We start from the raw sequence: 19,577 nt of genomic DNA, 5'->3' as shown, positions 1-19,577 counted from the left end.
TGATCTGGTCCGCCCTGGACCCTGGTGCTCGGTAGTGATTGTTGCACCAGCAGCGGTGCTGCAGCCTGCAGCAAGTCAGCAACGCCAACACACCAGCCGTTGCTGTTCACACCGGGTCTCATTGGTTAGTCGCGTTAATTAATAACTTAATATCGCATTGCATCACGTTATGCAACATACTTTTAAATTGGACAAATCAATGTTATTTGATGTTGTTTGGTTTTCGCTAGATAGAATGTTGTACGGTATTATGCATGTGATTGGGTTCCTAGGTAAGTGGCTAAACTACGTCTTAGGTTGAAGAGCGGTTGTAGGAGCAAGGGTGCATAGCTGGATACGTAGGATTTGGTCGAATAGTGGTAATGTAGACTGAGGCTATGTTCATTTCTCTTATAATTTGTATTTTTCAACTTGTTTTTTTTAGCCGGAATAGTGTTTTTCTCTCACAACGAATCAGCCGGAACAGTGTTTTGACTTGTTTTTTCAGCGAAGCGAACGGAGCCTGAACTTGCTTTTTTAGAACAGTGATAGCCTACACATAGGCCTGTGCAGAGAACCAAACAGAAACGAACTGCACCGTGAGGGGAAGGGGGATGTTTGCCCCTGGATAAGGAGTTACGCAGACAACCAAACAGGCCCACTCTAAAAAGGAACTAGCAACGGCAGCTACAGCAGCCGGTGAAGTAGCACATGACACCGTCCGTCATAGCGTTGGCTCTTCTTTGAATGTTTGTTCGTTTAAGACTGAAGTGATTTTGATTTGTAGGGATAATAACACCTCCCATAATATCCTCTCTCAATCTTTTTACACCCCGTTTGGTAGGGCTTCTTCATCGGTTTCAGGAGACATTTGAAACCGTTTTCTATTTTTTATTTTTGATAAAAAGGACACTCAAAAGAGTGCCTTACAATTCATATATCATAAGGAAAACAAAGGCCAATACAAAAGACGAACAATAAGACATAAAACGACCTCCTCTAAAAAATAAGAGTTCATCCAAGACCAAATTGGTGGTCTTCTTCCTTCGATCGTCCACTGCTTGTCGAAGCTTGAAGATCGCACTGAAGAGACGGCAAAGAAAAGGAACACCTCCAAACACCCTCACCAAACAAGACTTTGAAGACCGCTGAAAGGATCAAGATGCCCAAGAGGGGGTGAATTCTAAATTAGACTAATTCTAAATTTCTTTGCAATGATTAAGTCCTATGGTTAGCCCAATTAACCCCTTGTGCCTAAAAAGTGTTCCTAATTGTTCTACCACACAAAAGACTTGCAACCTAAGTTCTAATCCTACTCTAGCATGGCAATTCTAAGAATGTAAAGACATGAATTAAATTGCTCAAAGTAAATAGAGAGGAAGGAACGCGGCGATGTTTTGCCGAGGTATCGGAAAGTCGCCACTCCCCACTAGTCCTCGTTGGAGCACCCGCGCAAGGGTGTAGCTCTCCCTTGATCCGCGCAAGGATCAAGTGCTCTCTACGGGTTGATTCTTCGACACTCCGTCATGGTGAATCACCCACAACCGCTCACAACTTGAGTTGGGTCACCCACAAGCTCCGCTGGGTGATCACCGAACTCCTAATCACCACCAAGCCGTCTAGGTGATGGCGATCACCACGAGTAACAAGCACGAACTCTCACTTGACCACAACAAGCCTAATGAGAAGGTGGATGCACACTTTGCTACTCTTGATCTTCACTAATGAGGGCTCTCTTTGGGATTCTCAAATCTCAATCACTTTACTAGGACCTTGCTCTTCTTGGCACTCTCTAAAGTGTTTCTCAGCTGTTGGAATGAGCAAAAGTACCCCCACACACGAGTGGAGGTGGTATTTATAACACCGGCTGAAAAATGAACCGTTATGTGCCTCTACGGGGTGACCGGACGCTCCGGTCATGTTGACCGGACGCTCCGGTCAGAAATACCCCGAACTCCAGTGTTTACAGTGTGACCGGACACGTCCGGTCATGATTTTCTGTCTCTGGAACCTTACTGGAGTCGACCGGACGCTGGCCCTCAGCGTCCGGTGACATGACCTCACAGCGTCCGGTCAAACCAGACGCAATCACCTTGGTCAAATAAACTGACCGGACCCTGAGCCAGCGTCCGATCACACCGGAGCCAGCGTCCGATCAGTATTTGACCCTCCATTTACTTCCAACTCTCGAACATGTGAATGAAGTTTGCTCCATTGAATCAAAGGGCTGTTGTGGAGCTATCTAGTGCTAGTTTTAACAAGTGTGCACCACACCTAACTCACTAGACTCACCTAGGTCAAGCTACCCGTTCATACCCCCCTTAATAGTACGACCAAAGAAAAAACAAAGTCCTAAACTACTCTAAGTGTCTCTCCAACTCCAATCAACACTTAGAACTAGTCCATCCTTAACCATGTCGTCCATCCTTTGAAAACCAAAATGATTTCCATCGTAGGGGCATGACAACATGATTGCCTAATCGATCTCCATTACCGTGATCTAACTCAATTGTTTCTGCAAAACATACGTTAGTCACAGTAATCACGTATTATCATTAATCACCGAAACCCAACTAGGGGCCTAGATGCTTTCAATCTCCCCCTTTTTGGTGATTGATGACAATACTACCTCGAGTATGTAAAAGAGATGAGGTTTTTAATATGCTTGGATCATATAAGCTTTAGGCAATAAGAACAAAGGTGTTAGACAAGCTTATATGACCCAAGCCATCATGATGTACTCAAAAGATATGAAATATGCATGAGTACAAGTAATAAAGCTCATTTGCATTTGAGTAAAGCGCGGAAGCAAAGGCAAATGAGCAAAACACAAGTGATATGACATATAAAGAATTCAATGTAGAGAGCACACATGTCAAATATCACGATCACATAGATATCACTATCACATAGATATAGTAGTAAACATGAATGCATAATGTATCACACACACAAAAGCATAATAGTGTATCTCACAAATAGAAACTCCAAATCTAAATAGATAAGCTAATATAATAACTAAGCTCCCCCTAGATAAGTAGCTCTCCCTAAGCCTGACATACTCGAACCCTCTCCCCCTTTGGCGTCAAACACCAAAACCTACGGGTCGATCGACGGGGCTGTAGCGGATGAGTCGGGCGCTGAGGTACGAGGAGCAAGGTGGAACTAGGTGCCATCATCGTCTGATCCTAAACTCTGGGCTGTCTAACCCTTTGTAGCTGGTACTAATGCGGAAGCAGTCTAGGTCGGATCAGGAACTGGTGCTGCTGTAGGCTGAGCTGGTAAAACTAAAGCAACTGGCTCTGATGATGCCACTGAGGAGGGGAGCGTCTCTGTCATCGCTGTGATAGGTGCAGCCATAGAAGGACCTAGAACATGCAGGTATGGAGGAGTGGGCTGCCTTGTCAACTCACTGAAGGAGGCTCCAAGACTCCTGGACACTGTGGTCTCTGGCTCTAGCAGCGATGACGTCTTAGTCGGTGTGAAGCCCGTACAAAACGGTGTGAACTGCGGGGCTGACACTAACGTAGCAAACCACTAGGACACCTGCTCTGTCAGTGAAGCATACTGTGCTGGTGGCTATTCCTAACTCTAAAGCCCACTAGGCTGTAACGCTGGAGTCATGGAAGTGGTAGTAGGCTGACCAAGCTAGGGCGTAGGCTATGGCGGTGGGGCCCCAATCGTTGTCACTACATGCTGCATGAATCCGAGAAGCTACTGTTGCATGAGGATCTACTGCTGATGCATAGCCTGCTGCTGTTGATGTAGATCATGTGTCTGCTGCTGAATAATAAGCTGCTGGCGTTGGAACTCGTCCTATCGAGTCTAGAACTATGCAAGTGTAGCAGCTGTCTCCTAAGCTTGTCTGGCTTGGTCATGCCTCATCCGCTCAAGTATAGCTAGAAGAGCGGGGTCAGTCTGCAGGGCAGGTGGCGCTGAACTAGAGCTACCGGCCTCAGCATCATGTCGTCATGGAGGCATCTGTGGAATGGACTGGTAATCATCATCAGAACTGTCACTAGGCTCGCTAGTGACCAACCCCTCCTAATGAGCAAGCTCCTCCTCCTCTATAGCTGTAATACCCCTAATGATATCATCCTGCTGAGCTGCAGTCTCGGGCACCTATGGACGATGGCATGGCTGACTTGGTGCCTATGGTGTACTATGCCGAATCATCTAAGATAGGTTATAAGTAGGGAACTCTGTCATGGCACCACTGTACTCAGTAATCATCATAGGTGACTTAACTAAAATAGCTCTGTGGATAAGGAACGTGACCTAGTGAGCGTAGGGTAGCTGCATGTGTCCTCTGAAACCCTCAGCTATAGTATCCTTCATCTCTGACAGAAGGAGATCCCAGATGTCAGACTATCTGCTGCATCAGAGAGTTGAGAAGCCAAAGCTAAATCCGAGTCAATCCCTCTCTGTATCCCATCCTCGGGAGTAAAGTCCTCCTCATAACAGCCTCAAGCACGCGAGCAATAGGCGTGAGATCACTGGGGTTCCTCCTCGAACCCTCGCCAAAAGGCTCTGTAAAGCAGTGATGGACCAAGTCTATAGGGGGTACCATGCCACCATGAGGATGTCTGGGGGTGCAGTCTGTCCATAGCACACCTCATGGAGCCTGACTTGCTGCTCCTGAAGCCTAAGAATCTCCCTGGCCCTGGTGCTCGTCAATCGATAGTCTCTCCCACCAAATGCAAAGTGAATAAAGTTATGGTGCGGATCAATAAAGAGAGAAGCATAGAACTGCCGAACCCAAGATGGAACATATAATCCAGTCCGTCCAATCAGATCTATTAGCCCCGGTAGATATGCAAGATAGGGGCAAATGTGCTCTCCAGCTGCTACAACAATTGACTAGATGGTGCACACTCTCTATGGTCTAAAGACTACTCCACTGTTCAGATAAGTATTATAGAAGTCCTCCTGCAGGGGTGTATAGAATCCCTCTAATGCTCTCTCATCCCTCCTAGGTGGAAACCACACCTCAAAGTCAACAAACCTCAACTGCTGCACCTGCTTAGCTGTGGTGGCCCTCAGGTCAAGATGGGTCACTAGAGGCGGACCCTGTGGTCGAGGTGGTGGACGAGAACCCCTCCGCTGAGTGACTAGCCTCGATGAAACTGGGACACGAGTGTGACCAGAGCGGTGTAACTATGGCTATGGTGCCGGCTCTGTCTCCTCGGCCTGCTGAATCTGCTCACCCTCCTGAGACTGTTGTGTCGGCTATGCCTCCTGTGTCTGCTAAGCTGGCTGAGGCTACTGCTGTGGCTCCCCCTAAGGCAGAACCTCATCAATGGCAACACGCTGTCCTCTAATCATGAGGGTCCCAGCTGGACCACCATGAAGACGCTCAACACGCTAAAGTGTAGCCATCGCCTCTGGTGAAAGTGGATCAGCAATTCGGACTCCACTACGAGCACCTCCTCTCTCGGCATGCTTCGCGGCCTCTGCAACTGCGACGGCCCTCGCTGTATCTGCATCTGGATACTTGTGCTTCCTGACTGCCAGCTTCTTGGTCGCCTTGCCTTTAGGTTTTATAGGCTAGCGAGGTGGGGGCCTTGGATCCTTGTCACCGGGACCACCACCGACATTCTTCACGCGAGCCATCTAATAATCTGAAGAAAAACTACCGCTGACACTTTTGAGGCTTGGCCTCGATCCTCACTCACGAGCTTGGCCCCGAGTTAACTGACAACTGCCACACGATCTCAACGGCACCGACTCGCTGCATGATGGAATAGATAGGATATACAAATAAATACAATGTATCTAATAGATGCGAAACCCTAGGAAGCAAGCAGTTTAGATATGAAATAGAGACATGGGGCTTGCTATCTAACGAACCGGCGATCCGATGAAAAGATAAGCGACGCGTGGGTAACCACCGAATCTAGGGTTAGGGTTTGCAGTGGTGGATCGGCGGCATTGGTGATTGAAATCACCGGCAAGGCTCCAATGTAGGGCACTACAGGCTTGTTTGGTGGTGGAGCTAGGGCACTGTAGCGCTGGAAGCTCGTCGACAGTGGTGGCTCTGTCGCCGTGGTGCTCAGGAGCGTGAAGCATGGCTTGGCAGGGAGGTGCGTGGGAGAGGTGGCTAGGGCATAGGAGAGCTCGCGGCGACGTGCTGAGTAGCGGTGGCGTGCGGGGCAGCGGCAGCGCAGGGAACAGAGGCATGGTGGTGGCTACGTGGGGAAGCTGGTGGCGGCGCGCGGGCTAGCACGGGAAGAAAGGCGCGGCGTGGAGCAGAGTTGCGGATTCGGCGACTTAGCGGCTAGGGCGCGGACGGCGGCGTGGAGGCGTGGGAGCGGCGATGTTGATGCGGCGTGGAGGCGAGGTAGGGTAAGATGGTGCGCGGATTAGGTTATAAGGTGACCCCCATGAGTCAGATAAGGAAACGGAGAAAAGAAATCTGATGTCGCATGTTTTCTACTGATCGGACGCTCCGGTGGTAGCGACCGGACGCTACCACCCAGCGTCCGATCGATTCTAGAGAGGTCCAATTCCTCTGGAATCATGACCGGACGCGTCTGGTGGACACCAACTGGACGTAGCCAGAGTCTGATCACATAGCCTTGATGTCTTCATGATCGACCGGATGCTGAAGCTCCTTCTGACCGGACGCTGGAAAACACTATTTCAGCATCCGGTCACTCCTTAGGTAGCAGGTTCACCTCCTGTGAACTGACCAGACGCTGGACACCAGAGTCTGGTGCAGCGTCTGGTCACTCCTTCAGCAAATCTTTAAAGTCCTTCGCGCTGCCTGTTCCCAATCAAGTCCCAACTCCAATAAAATCCAAATAAACACTAATTGAGACTGGTATGAGTGACATATCTCAAAATTTTCAAAATATTTTGCCTTAGGCTATAATTCTTTTTAAGAAAATAGGCAATAAGAGGGCAATTTGAAGATAAACGACAAACAACAATCATGCATATGCAATGCAATACTTGAAAGTAAATCTAGTTGCTTGTCAAGTTTGATCCAAGGTTAAGCTTCTTCACATGCTTTTCGGCGGTTATCTTAACCATGTTAGACAAGCCCTATATGCATTATAAAGCATTAAACACGTTGTATATTACAATTCAATGCAAGAGACAACACAAGCTCAATTTTTAGTGAAGTTGCTAAAATCAAGCACATTGAGCTCATTTCGCAATCTACAAAATGTTGCCTCATCTAGCGGTTTAGTAAAGATATCCACCAATTGATCCTCGGTCCTTACACCTTCTAGTGATATATTATTTTTAGCAACATGATCTCTAAAAAAGTGATGACGGATATCTATGTGCTTGGTGCGAGAGTGTTGAACCGGATTATTTGCAAGTTTTACCGTACTTTCATTGTCGCATAAAAGAGGTACTTTATCTAGAACTACACCATAGTCTAGCAAAGTTTGTTTCATGTAAAGTATTTATGCACAACAAGCACCCGTGGCAATGTATTCTGCTTCGGCGGTGGACAAAGCCACACTATTTTGCTTCTTGGAGGACCAAGACACAAGTGATCTACCAAATAAATGGCACCCTCCAGATGTGCTTTTTCTATTAACTTTACATCTGGCATAATCTGAATCGGAATAGCCAATTAATTCAAATCTAGCTCCTTTGGGATACCAAAGGCCAATGCTTGGTGTGCACTTAAGATACCTAAGGATTCTTTTTACGGCAATTAAATGAGTTTCCTTAGGATTGGCTTGAAACCTAGCACACATACACACACTAAACATGATGTCAGGCCTAGATGCGGTCAAATACAACAAGCTACCAATCATAGAGCAGTAGAGAGTTTGATCAACTGAGTTACCTCTCTCATCTAGGTCGAGATGTCCATTGGTTGGCATTGGAGTCTTGATTGGCTTACATTCATTCATCTTGAATCTCTTGAGAAGATCATTAGTATATTTCTCTTGAGAGATGAAAATCTCTTCTCTCATTTGTTTGACTTGAAAACCAAGAAAGAATGTAAGCTCTCCAATCATTGACATCTCAAACTCCTTCAACATCAATTCACCAAATTCTTTGCATGAATCTTCATTTGATGATCCAAAGATGATATCATCAACATACACTTGATAAATGAAGATATACCCATCAAGCTTCTTGATGAATAGTGTGGTGTCGACCTTTCCAATGGTGAAGCCCTTCTCAATAAGGAAGTCCCGAAGGCGCTCATACCAAGCTCTTGGGGCTTGCTTAAGCCCATTAATGCCTTGGACAACCTATAAACATGATTAGAATATCTAGGATCTTCAAACTCGGGAGGTTGATCAACATAGACTAGTTCATTAATAAAGCCATTTAAAAATGCACTTTTCACATCCATTTGATAAAGTTTTATTTCATGATGTGATGCATATGCAAGGAGGATACGGATGGCTTCTAATCTTGCAACCGGGGCAAAGGTCTCTCCAAAATCTAAACCTTCAACTTGAGAGAATCCCTTTGCAACTAGTCTTGCCTTGTTCCTCACAATAACACCTTGATCATCTTGCTTATTTCGGAACACCCACTTTGTTCCAATGGCTCTTGCACCTTTTGGTCGCTCTTCAAGAGTCCAAACTTCATTGCGAGTGAAGTTGTTCAACTCTTCATACATGGCATTGATCCAATCCAGATGTTGAAGAGCTTCTTCTATCTTAGTAGGCTCAAAGCAAGAGACAAAAGAGTGATGAGCAATAAATAAAGCAAGTTTTTGAGATCGAGTCATTACACCATTTGATTGACTCTCTATGATGAGATCTTATGGATGATCTTGAAGTAGGGGTGTATTTCTTCTATTGATCACTTGAGGAGGAGGTTGTGGAGCATCAACATTTTGTGACCATTTGTTCATGGGAGACATGAGTATCTTTATTTTCTACTCTCCCATCTTTTTTATCATCTTGTGGCATACTTGATGAAGAAGTTGGATCAATCACTTGTACATCATCTTCATCATCTTTAGGCTTGATGTCTCCAACCAAAATGTTCTTCATAGCCTCCCTCAATGGTTCATCACTTACATCATCAAGATTTTCATGTGCTCCTTAGGAGCCGTTAGATTCATCAAATTTCACATCATATATTTCTTCAACCAAGCCGGTGGCATAATTAAATACTCTATATGCTTTGGACTTTGATGAGTAACCAATAAGAAAACCAATATCACAACATCTTTGAAACTTCCCTAGGTGTTGCCGCTTCTTGTAGATATAGAATTTGCAACCAAATACCCTAAAGGAGACGTCCGACTTCTTCCTATTGAGCAACTCATAAGGTGTCTTGCTAAGGAACTTTTGAAGGAATAGGCAGTTGGATGCATAGCATGTGGTGTTGATTGCTTCCGCCCATAGAGCTTCGAGGGTGTTGTACTCATCAAGCATTGTTCTTGCAAGAGTGATCAATGTCCGATTCTTTCTCTCAACTACACCATTTTGTTGAGTATATGTTGTGGAGACTTCATGTTTGATTCCAACTTCATCACAATAAGCTTCTATATTTGTGTTGTCAAATTCTTCCCCATTGTCTTCTTGAGCTTCACTTCAAATTTATTTTGTGCTCTCTTGGCAAACTTCTTGAAGCAAGATGCAACTTTGGATTTGTCATGAAGGAAGAATACCCATGTATACCTTGAATAATCATCAACAATCACAAGACAATAAAGATTTCCTCCCAAACTCTTATATGTTGTTGGTCCAAATAAATCCATGTGAAGGAGTTCTAGCACTCTTGCGGTTGACATAAAAGCTTTTGTTGGATGGGTATTTGCAACTTACTTGCCGGCTTGATATGCACTACAAAGCTTGTCCTTCTCAAACTTCACATCCTTCAACCCTCTCACCAAATCATTCTTCATAAGCTTCTTGAGTGAGCTCATCCTAACATGAGCAAGTCTTCTATACCATAGCCACCCAAGTGTTGTTTTGATGAATAGGCATGTCTTCAAGTTTGTATCTTCGGAGGTGAAGTCCACTAGATATAGGTTATTGTATCTAAATCCTTTGAATATCACATGATCATCATCCTTCTTGGATACAACAACCTCCTTCTCGATGAACAAACATTGGAAGCCAAGATCACACAATTGTCCAACGGATAGCAAGTTAAAACTTAATAAAGCAACATATAGCACATTGGAGATGGAATGATCATTTGATATTGCCACTTTGCCCAATCCTTTGACTTTGCCCTTTGAGTTATCTCCAAATGTGATTCTTTCTTGCCCATCTATTTCTTCATCAAGTGAGGTGAACATACGAGGATCACTGGTCATATGTTGTGTGCAACCACTATCAATAACCCAATGACTTTCACCGGTCTTATAGTTCACCTACACACAAGAGATCAAGCTTTAGGAACCAAAACTTGTTGAGGGCCCTTCACCTTCTCAATAAGTGACTTTGCAACCCAAATTTTCTTAGGCCTATTCTTGTTGGGAGGACCTAAGAACATCACTTTCATCTTTCCACTAGAATCCTTTCTAAGCATATAGTGAGCATTGAAGGCAAAGGGTCTAGCATGCTTGGGTAAGAATTGTGGTGGTAGAGTTTGACACTCATGAGCAAAGTGGCCTTCTTGTCCACACTTAAAGTATCTCTTTGGCTTTGGCTTTGGCTTTGATTGTTGTTGTTGAGCTTGAGCCTTCTTCTCTTTGTTTGCCATGTATCCAATGCCACTTCTATTCATCTTCATAACGGTGTTCATTAGGAGCTCACTTTGAAGATATTTGCCTCTAGTGAACTTGCTCAATCCAATCTTGAGATGCTCTTTTTCCAACTTGAGCTTCTTGTTCTCTTCCTTGAGTGCATCACTACTTTTATCTTCCTTGAGTGCAACCTTGTTTCTTTCTTCTTTGAGTTTCTTGTTTTCTTCTTTTAGCTTCTCATTCTCAAGAATCAAGTTTCCATCATGATCAATAGTTTCTAGCACAATGGTGTTGTGGGTTTTGAACTCTTCAAACTCTTTCTTTAGCTTTTCATTGTCATGCTTGAACTTGACATACTCATCATAGTCATTGCACTCAACCACTTGCTTGCCTTTGCCACTAGATCCTTGCTCAATGCTCTCATCAATTAAATCATCACATGATGTAGCTATATCAATCTTAACAACATCGTTAGTAGCATCATGTGGCTCATTGGGTAAAAATTCTTGAGCAATAATAAGATTATCATGATTAATCTTGAGAGTAGTATATTCATTTTTTAGCTTGTTATGGCTAGTGATGAGCTCTTTGTGCACCCACTCAAGTTTATCATGTTTATCTTTAAGATCTTTCTTAGAAGATTTGAGCTCCTTGAGTTTGGATGACATATCATCATTTGCTTCTCTAAGCTCAACACTAGCCTTTTCGGCTATCTCACATTTAGCTAAAAGAGAATCATTCTTAATCTCAAGCTTTTCATTTTTAGCTCTAGTCTTTATAATGATCTTAGTGTATTTCTTTAGTAATTTAGCAAGATCATCATAAGTAGGTGACTCATATTCATCATTGCTATCACTATCACTATCATCATTATGAGCATGATCATCACCACTACTATCATCATCATGTGATACCTTGTGTTCACCCTTGGCCATAAGGCATAGGTGTGTAGAGGATGATGGCGGTGGTGGCGGTGAATATGATGAGTCAATAGCAATGGCGGCCACCTTCTCATTGTCACTTTTATCATCGGATGATCCACTTGATGAATCAATGTCTGTGAGCCAATCACCAACGATGTAAGCCTTTCCACTCTTCTTCTTCTTGTGGAAATCCTTCTTGCCATCTCTCTTCTTGTATGGCTTGTTCTTTTTCTTCTAATCTTCATCTTTATTGCTTGAGTCATCTTTCTTGCCCTTGTTCTTGTTCTTGAACTTGTCTTTCTTGGGCTTTGTGCATTGGTGAGCTAGATGACCAAGTTCTCCACAATTGTAGCAATCCATCTCGGAGATTGGCTTCCTTCTAGAGCTTGTGAAGAACTTCTTCTTCTTGCCATCAAACTTGATGCCACTCTTGTTGAGCTTCTTTAGCATCTTGATGGTCTTCTTCACCATGAGAGCAAGACTTTCATCATCAACTTCATCATCACTTGAGCTCTCATACTTAAGTCTTGCCTTGCCCTTCTCTTGGCTCGCTTTGAATGCTAAGTCCTTATCTTTCTTCTTGGTAGAGGATGAGCCATCTTGTGGAGTGATGTGCATGTACATCTCATGAGCATTGATCTTCCCCAAGATTTGTGTCGGTGTAGTGGTGGAAAGATCACCTTGATGTAGCACAGTCACAATATGCCCATATTTGTCAATGGGAAGGACACTCAAGATCTTTCTTACAACATCAGAAGGTTGCATTTGAGTGAGTCCAAGCCCATTGACTTCCTCTACAAGAATATTCAAACGTGAATACATTTCATTAGCACATTCTTTAGGAAGCATTTCAAAAGAGTTGAGCTTTTTCATGACAAGATGATAGCGTTCCTCACGCTCACTCTTAGTTCCCTCAAGGAGCGCACAAACGTCCGACCATAGTGCATGGGCATCTTTGTGGTTCCTCACACGATTGAACACATCTTTGCAAAGGCCTCTAAAGATAGTGTTTCAAGCCTTAGCATTCCACTTCTCATAGTTCACCTCATCGCCTTGTAGATTAGTAGCATCCCAAGGTTTTGGGAAGCCTTGTGAGGCGGCTCTAAGTATGCCAACATCTAGAGCCTCTAGATACACCTCCATGCGAATTTTCCAATAAGGAAAGTCATCTCCCTCAAAGATAGGAGGAGGTCCATCCCCGTGAGACATCTTGCTCTAGGTGGTTAAGCCTAAATACGTGAGCATGAAGCTCTGATACCAATTGAAAGGATCAAGATACCCAAGAGGGGGGGGTGAATTGGGCTAATTCTAAATTTCTTTGCAATGATTAAGTCCTATAGTTAGCCCAATTAACCTCTTGTGCCTAGAAATTGTTCCTAATTGTTCTACCGCATAAAAGACTTGCAACCTAAGTTCCAATCCTACTCTAGCATAGCAATTCTAAGAATATAAAGACATGAATTGAATTGCTCAAAGTAAATGCTCAAAGTAAATAGAGAGGAAGGAACGCGACGATGTTTTACCGAGGTATTGGAGATTTGCCACTCCCCACTAGTCCTTGTTGGAGCACCCACGCAAGGGTGTAGCTCCCCCTTGATCCGCGCAAGGATCAAGTGCTCTCTACGGGTTGATTCTTCGACACTCCGTCGCGGTGAATCACCCACAACCGCTCACAACTTGAGTTGGGTCACCCACAAGCTCCGCCGGGTGATCACCGAACTTCCAATCACCACCAAACCATCTAGGTGATGGCGATCACCAAGAGTAATAAGCACGAACTCTCACTTGACCACGACAAGCCTAATGAGAAGGTGGATGTACACTTTGCTACTCTTGATCTTCACTAATGAGGGCTCTCTTTGGGATTCTCAAATCTAAATCACCTCACTAGGACCTTGCTCTTCTTGGCACTCTCTAAGGTGTTTCTTAGCTGTTGGAATGAGCAAAAGTACCCCCACACACGAGTGGAGGTGGTATTTATAACACCGGCTGAAAAACGAACCGTTATGTGCCTCTGTGGGGTGACCGGACGCTCCGGTCATATTGACCGGATGCTCCGATCAGTATACCCTGAACTCCAGTGTTTACAATGTGACCGGACAGTGGCATCGTCCGGTCAGCATTGACCGAACGCGTCCGGTCATGATTTTTTCTCTCTAGAACCTTACTGGAGTCGACCGGACACTGGCCCTCAGCATCCGGTGACATGACCTCGCAGCGTCCGGTCAAACCAGACACAATCACCTTGGTCAAATGAACTGACCGGACCCTGAGCCAGCGTCCAATCACACCGGAGCCAACGTCCGATCAGTATTTGACCCTCCATTCACTTCCAACTCTCAAACATATGTGAATGAAGTTTGCTCCATTGGATCAAAGGGCTGTTGTGGAGCTACCTAGTGCTAGTTTTAACAAGTGTGCACTACACCTAACTCACTAGACTCACCTAGGTCAAGCTACCCGTTCATACCCCCCTTAATAGTACGGCCAAAGGAAAAACAAAGTTCTAAACTACTCTAAGTGTCTCTCCAACTCCAATTGACACTTAGAACTAGTCCATCCTTAACCTTATCGTCCATCCTTTGAAAACCGAAACAATTTCCATCGTAGGGGCATGACAACCATGATTGCCCAATCGATCTCCATTATCGTGACCTAACTCAATTGTTTCTGCAAAACATACGTTAGTCACAGTAATCACGTATTGTCATTAATCACCGAAACCCAACTAGGGGCCTAGATGCTTTCAACCGCAATAGCCACTCACCGTTGACAATGCTTCACTATGAGAACAAAGTTTTGAAGATGCCAGACCTTGTTGTAAAGCTGACTAAGAGAAGAAGTCGAGATTGCCACATCGAAAGCGAACCAACTGTTTCCTCTTATAAGGACACAAAATGTCAAGATCTGAAGAAGATCAAGAGATCTGACACGCCAAACTCTCACTTGCTCTTTGCCGATGTCAGATCGAACGTCGGTGAGGTAGGGAAAGGTCGAAGAGACCTTATTCCAAAGCACCATCATCGCCACCACCTCATCGATTACACCGTAAACCAAACCCTAAATCAACAAACTAATTGAAAACTATGAATGGAAAGGGATCATGTCCCCGCTCCTCGATGCACCGGCAAGATCACCGGTTAGGAGAGAGGAGGGGGACCGAGACGAAGTCGTGGGAGCCTAGCAGGGCGGTGGCGGCTAGGAGGAATTGCGGATTTTGTGCTCCATTTGGAGCCGTTTTCTCCCACACTGATATAGATGCGCTCAAGCTATGACCATTGCACACTATTTAAAGAGAAGACAATACTGTTTTAGAAAGGTATTATGTTCTAAATTAACATTAAGTCAAGATGCTCGAGTTGATCTAAGGCGCCAGTTTCAAGTACTGGTCCGGAAGGGCATGGGTTCGAATCCCATTTTTGACAACACGTTTTTATTTTTTAAACCTTCAATAGATGATTTTGAATCCCATTTTTTACAACAATTTTTTTGAATCATGCAATAGATGATTTTGAATCCTATTCTTGACAACAATATAATTTTTTTGAATCATGCAATAGATGATTTCGAAACCCATTCTTGACAACAAATAATTTTTTTTGAAACATGCAATAGGCCATTCATTTTTCGAGAGTCAATCATTAATTTCTTTTAAAACATGCAATAGATGATTCATTTTTCGATAGTGGCGACCCCATTCTTCACAATAAATATTTTTTTTCTAATTTCTTTTGAAACATGCAAGAGTCACTGTAATTTCTTTTGAAACATGCAATAAATTATTCAATTTTCGAGAGTCACGAACTCATTCTTGACAATAAATATTTTTAATTTCTTTCCAAACATGCAATAGATGCTTTATTTTTCGAGTCACTGATTAACTTCTTTGAAACAAGAAACATGTAATAGGTCATTCAATTTTTTAGAGTCACCGACACCCTTCAAAAAATACGCTGCCTTTTTCGCCAAGTAAAAAAAAATCTCTTGCACTGCCATCCTTCAAAAAATATGCTGCCTCTTTTCACAAAGTAAAAAGAACATTCTATTCAAAGTTTTCATGCTAACATAGCATTTCCCATCGTTTTCAAATATTGTCAGTTTGTCACTCATGAACAGTACTTTTATTGGATAAAACTCATGAGCAAACATAACTTTTTGTAGTCTTTGTGAGGTCTATATGAAAAGTTAGCATTTGTTATATTACTAGGATTACGTCCATACCTTACAACAGGAATAAAAAAAGATAATACCACGGGTTTTAAATATTGTCACTCATAAAACATAACATTTTGTAGCATTTGTGAGGGTCTATATAAAAAAAAATAGCATTTGCTGTATAACTAGTATTATGTCCGTGGGTTGTTAAAATAACTCAAATTTGCTAACCGAGAAAAATTCCCGAACCAACATTCCATTAATGAAGAATAATTCAAACTTGTTGATCGAGAAAAATCCCTGAACGCAGACTTTATCGGCGAGGGTATGACTTCCCATGGAGCATTGCCATCAAGGTAGAATAAGTCAAACTTGCTAAACACCTAAATTCGATCATATGAAAATCGAACATAGAACCTGAATGTGCTGCTAAAGCATGCACTTGCAGCCACTGGACAACAAGCCCTTCAGCCAAGATAGCATTACAATAATATTGTTTTTCATTTCTTATTCATGGCTACCAAATATTTGAAAACCGGGGAAATACAAAGTCGAGCTCTGCCTCTGCACAATATTTGCAATAGGTGCTAGGATCATAATTATCGCAGCGACAGAGCATATCATCATCATTCATCACTTGTGGTAATGAGCAGCACCAGCTTTGCTGCCGCAAACTAGTGCTGTCATGTAACGTGGATACTTGGATGGCTACGTTCACGTGTAGTATGTTCATAGCTCATACGGTTGCGTGTATAGCAACTGACTGAATTGTGGAAAACAGCTGACGTGTGAGCAGAACATTCGTCAAGGAGGGAAATATCTGCTCACCTTATCAAATACAGTAATTAATCAATATCTACTACGGACGACCATATTGAAACACCCAGGGTAGGAAGACGAATGCACTCAAACTGTAAATGGACGCCAAACAACGACCAGCACAAAAACCTACTGTAGATGAGGAACAACTTTGATCTTTGATTACACCATGTAAAAATTCACCAAACAATTGTAAAATAAAGAACAATACAATATACAGTACTTATTATGCAAAGAAAGAAAGGCTAATCACTACTGTTTTTTTTTGGCAAATCACTACTGTATTTTACTACATCCAATGCTTTATTATTATTACGTACATGTATAAATGTAACAGTATAAACTCAATCAAATTGGTGAGCGAAGTATTTGGGCCAGAGTCCAGAGCTGTGCAAGTAATGGTTAGTGGAGCAGGAACCCGAGGACCTCCTTCACGCGGCTCTGCCAAGAAGCCGGCTTCCCGGCCGCCGCCGGCTTGGCGTTGACGATGCCGTCGTTACCGGCGAGCACCGTGTACTTGTCCTTCCTCGTGAGGGTGGTGCACTCGAACCCGAGCGTGGCGGCGAGTATCCGCTGGACGTAGTTGGCTACGTCCACGGGGCTCTTCCCCGCCGCGCACGTCGCCTCCGCGGGGAGCTGGTTCAGGAACGTCACCTCGTACACGGGCCGCGGGTTCATGAAGAAGAAGATGGGGTCCATGGCCTTCCACCCGCGCGCCGTCGTCGGGTGGAAGAGCCCCACGCGGTAGTTCATCGCCACGGGCACGATGCTGTCGCTGAGCTCCGCGAAGAGCTTGGAGAAGCGGAGCAGGAAGGGCTCCCGGCACGTGGTGCCCTCGGGGCACACGGCCACGTCGCCCCGGGCCAGTTCCGCGCGCATGCGCGCCGCGTCCACGTCCCGGTCGCGCGTCAGGCGCACGGTCGGGATCGGGGAGAGGATCTCCGAGAGGCGGGAGATGGAGTAGGTCAAGGCGGCCACGCGGCGGCCGAGCACGGTGGCCAGCACCACGGGGTCCATGAGCGTGCGGTGCGTGCAGACGAAGAGGACCCCCGAGGGCGAGCCGCCGTCGTCCGTGGCGGCGTCGCTGACTCTGACTGGGGGAGGCGCGCGGCCGTGGATGATCACGGCGCCGCCGAAGACCGGCGCGATGTAGGGGATGGTCCTGATGGGGACCATGAGGCCGACGGCGATCCGGACGAAGGCGACCAGCACGCCGAGGGGCAGCCAGAGGAGGATGACGAGGGACATGAATGGCGTGGGCCGGCACACCAGGCGGCCGTCGTGGAAGATGACCGGCCGGAACGGTGGCGCGTTCGTCTCGTGGTCCGCGGTGAACGGTGGCCTGAGCTGCCCCTGCATGCATGAACGTATAATACATAATCATCAGATGAAATTTTACTGCTTAACATATTGCCATTTTTTTTATATGCCCAACATGTTCTTGCTGGTTGTTTTTGGGAAAGAAAAGTTGCATGCTGAATTAATGCGTAGAGACTTTTGTGGCTATATCTGCTCACATGGACAGATGGTATAAAATGGTTAAGGTGATGATGTGCTGTAGTTATGGACTTATGGTTCACATTTGTCCTTATCTTATATAGGCCTCCGGACGGAGATATTCTTCAGCCATGGGCAAGAAGGTCTATACTATAGGTGCATGGGTGGTAGGAAATCTGTTAGCTGCTATAGTAACGCGTTTGAAACTCTGTCCTGGAGGACTATTAGTCTACTACTACTCCCGTACTCCGCAGTACATGCCTCTTGCCCAAAGAGAGACCAAAAAAAAAAAACGTTGGAGACAAACAAAAATAACTAGTAACGCAAAAACCATGGACAGTGATAAGTCCCGTACCTGGCAGAATGTCAAGAACGAGCGCGCCATCTCTGACCCGCCGATCCCGAGGTCCGGCCGGTCGTCGCCGGCGAACAGCGCGCGCACACGGGCGGCGACGGCCTCAAGGCCGGCGCCTTTCAGGAGCCCCGTGGATCGCCTGAGCCGGCTGTACTCGAGGTCACAGCCGACCACCGCGTGCGCGCCGAGGTGCTCCTTGGCGAACCTCTCCACCATGACGCGGGGCATCCGCGTGACGACGACGCGCTTCCCCTCGCAGCTCCCGAAGGCGGCCCACGCCGCGGGGTCGACGTCGTCGGCCATGAACTTGGGCAGCACGGCCCGGGACACGGCCTCCACCTCGGCGCGGGGCACCCCGACGGTGGCCACGAACGCGGCGGCGCGCAGCGCCAGGTCGCGCCGCCGGCCCTGACCGGCTCCCAGCTCCAGCAGCCGCAGCAGGGGCCACAGCGCCAGCAGCAGCACGAAGCGCGGCAGGCCGGACGCCTCGAACGCCACGAGCATGAAGTACGGGAACGTGTCCGCGCTCCGCAGCAGCGCGCCCTCCAGCTCGGCCACCACGGACCGGGACCGCCGCGCGCGCGGCGACGTCGGCATCGTCATCAGCGTCCTCGGTCGGTGTGGTGGTGGTGTGGTCCTGATCGAAAATCGAGCTCCTCCGATCCTGGCCTACTGTGATGGTCCTGATGGATGGCGATGAGTCGAAGGATCGGAAACAAGTGCGAGTCGAGCAAAGGACGTGCACGAGGATTATATGGGAGGCAGAGGCGGTGGGCAGCGTTTGGCTTGACCTCGATCACCTAGCGTGCGCGCATGGCGCCGGTGCGGGTAAGCGGCCGTCAACCACCCCGCACCTGCGGCTGCGGCTGCGGAGCGGTAGGATTAGCGCGGAGCCTTGCGCCCCGCGCCTGCTGGGTCCTCTCCTGGGATACGTACGTGCAGAGAACAGGGTGGCGCGCAAAATAAGCGCGGGAGATCGAGGTGATCACCTAACTCGCAACAAACAGGGGCCTGGTATTATATATATACTATAATAACAAGCCAACTGCGTGGACGAGTAAACTGATCGATCGGCTGATTGACCACGATTCCTTTTTTTATTGCCCGATTGCCCGCGCTAGCCAAGCCTGCTGTGTGCCTTCTTCGTGTGAAACGAAATGATGACATGGCTGGAGATGTCCACGGAACAGAACAGCTGTGTGGGCGAAGTCGCGAAGAA

At 46.0% G+C, this 19,577-nt stretch overlaps 1 protein-coding gene across 1 annotated transcript; it reads right to left on the bottom strand.

The window, feature by feature from the left end:
* Nucleotides 1-16,645: 16,645 nt before the first annotated feature.
* LOC136517350 (glycerol-3-phosphate acyltransferase 5-like) lies at nt 16,646-19,356 on the bottom strand. The gene is made up of 2 exons (XM_066510899.1): nt 18,359-19,356; nt 16,646-17,859 (listed from the first exon to the last, which is right to left on the bottom strand). Exons 1-2 carry the CDS (start codon nt 18,959-18,961, stop codon nt 16,909-16,911), a joined length of 1,554 nt encoding a protein of 517 aa, XP_066366996.1. The 5' UTR covers nt 18,962-19,356; the 3' UTR covers nt 16,646-16,908.
* Nucleotides 19,357-19,577: the final 221 nt, after the last annotated feature.

This window comes from Miscanthus floridulus, chromosome 17 (genome assembly GCF_019320115.1).
Source record: "Miscanthus floridulus cultivar M001 chromosome 17, ASM1932011v1, whole genome shotgun sequence".
NCBI lineage: Eukaryota > Viridiplantae > Streptophyta > Magnoliopsida > Poales > Poaceae > Miscanthus > Miscanthus floridulus.
The sequence above is the reverse complement of the archived record's forward strand: the minus strand, read 5'-3'. Positions and strand labels throughout refer to the sequence as shown.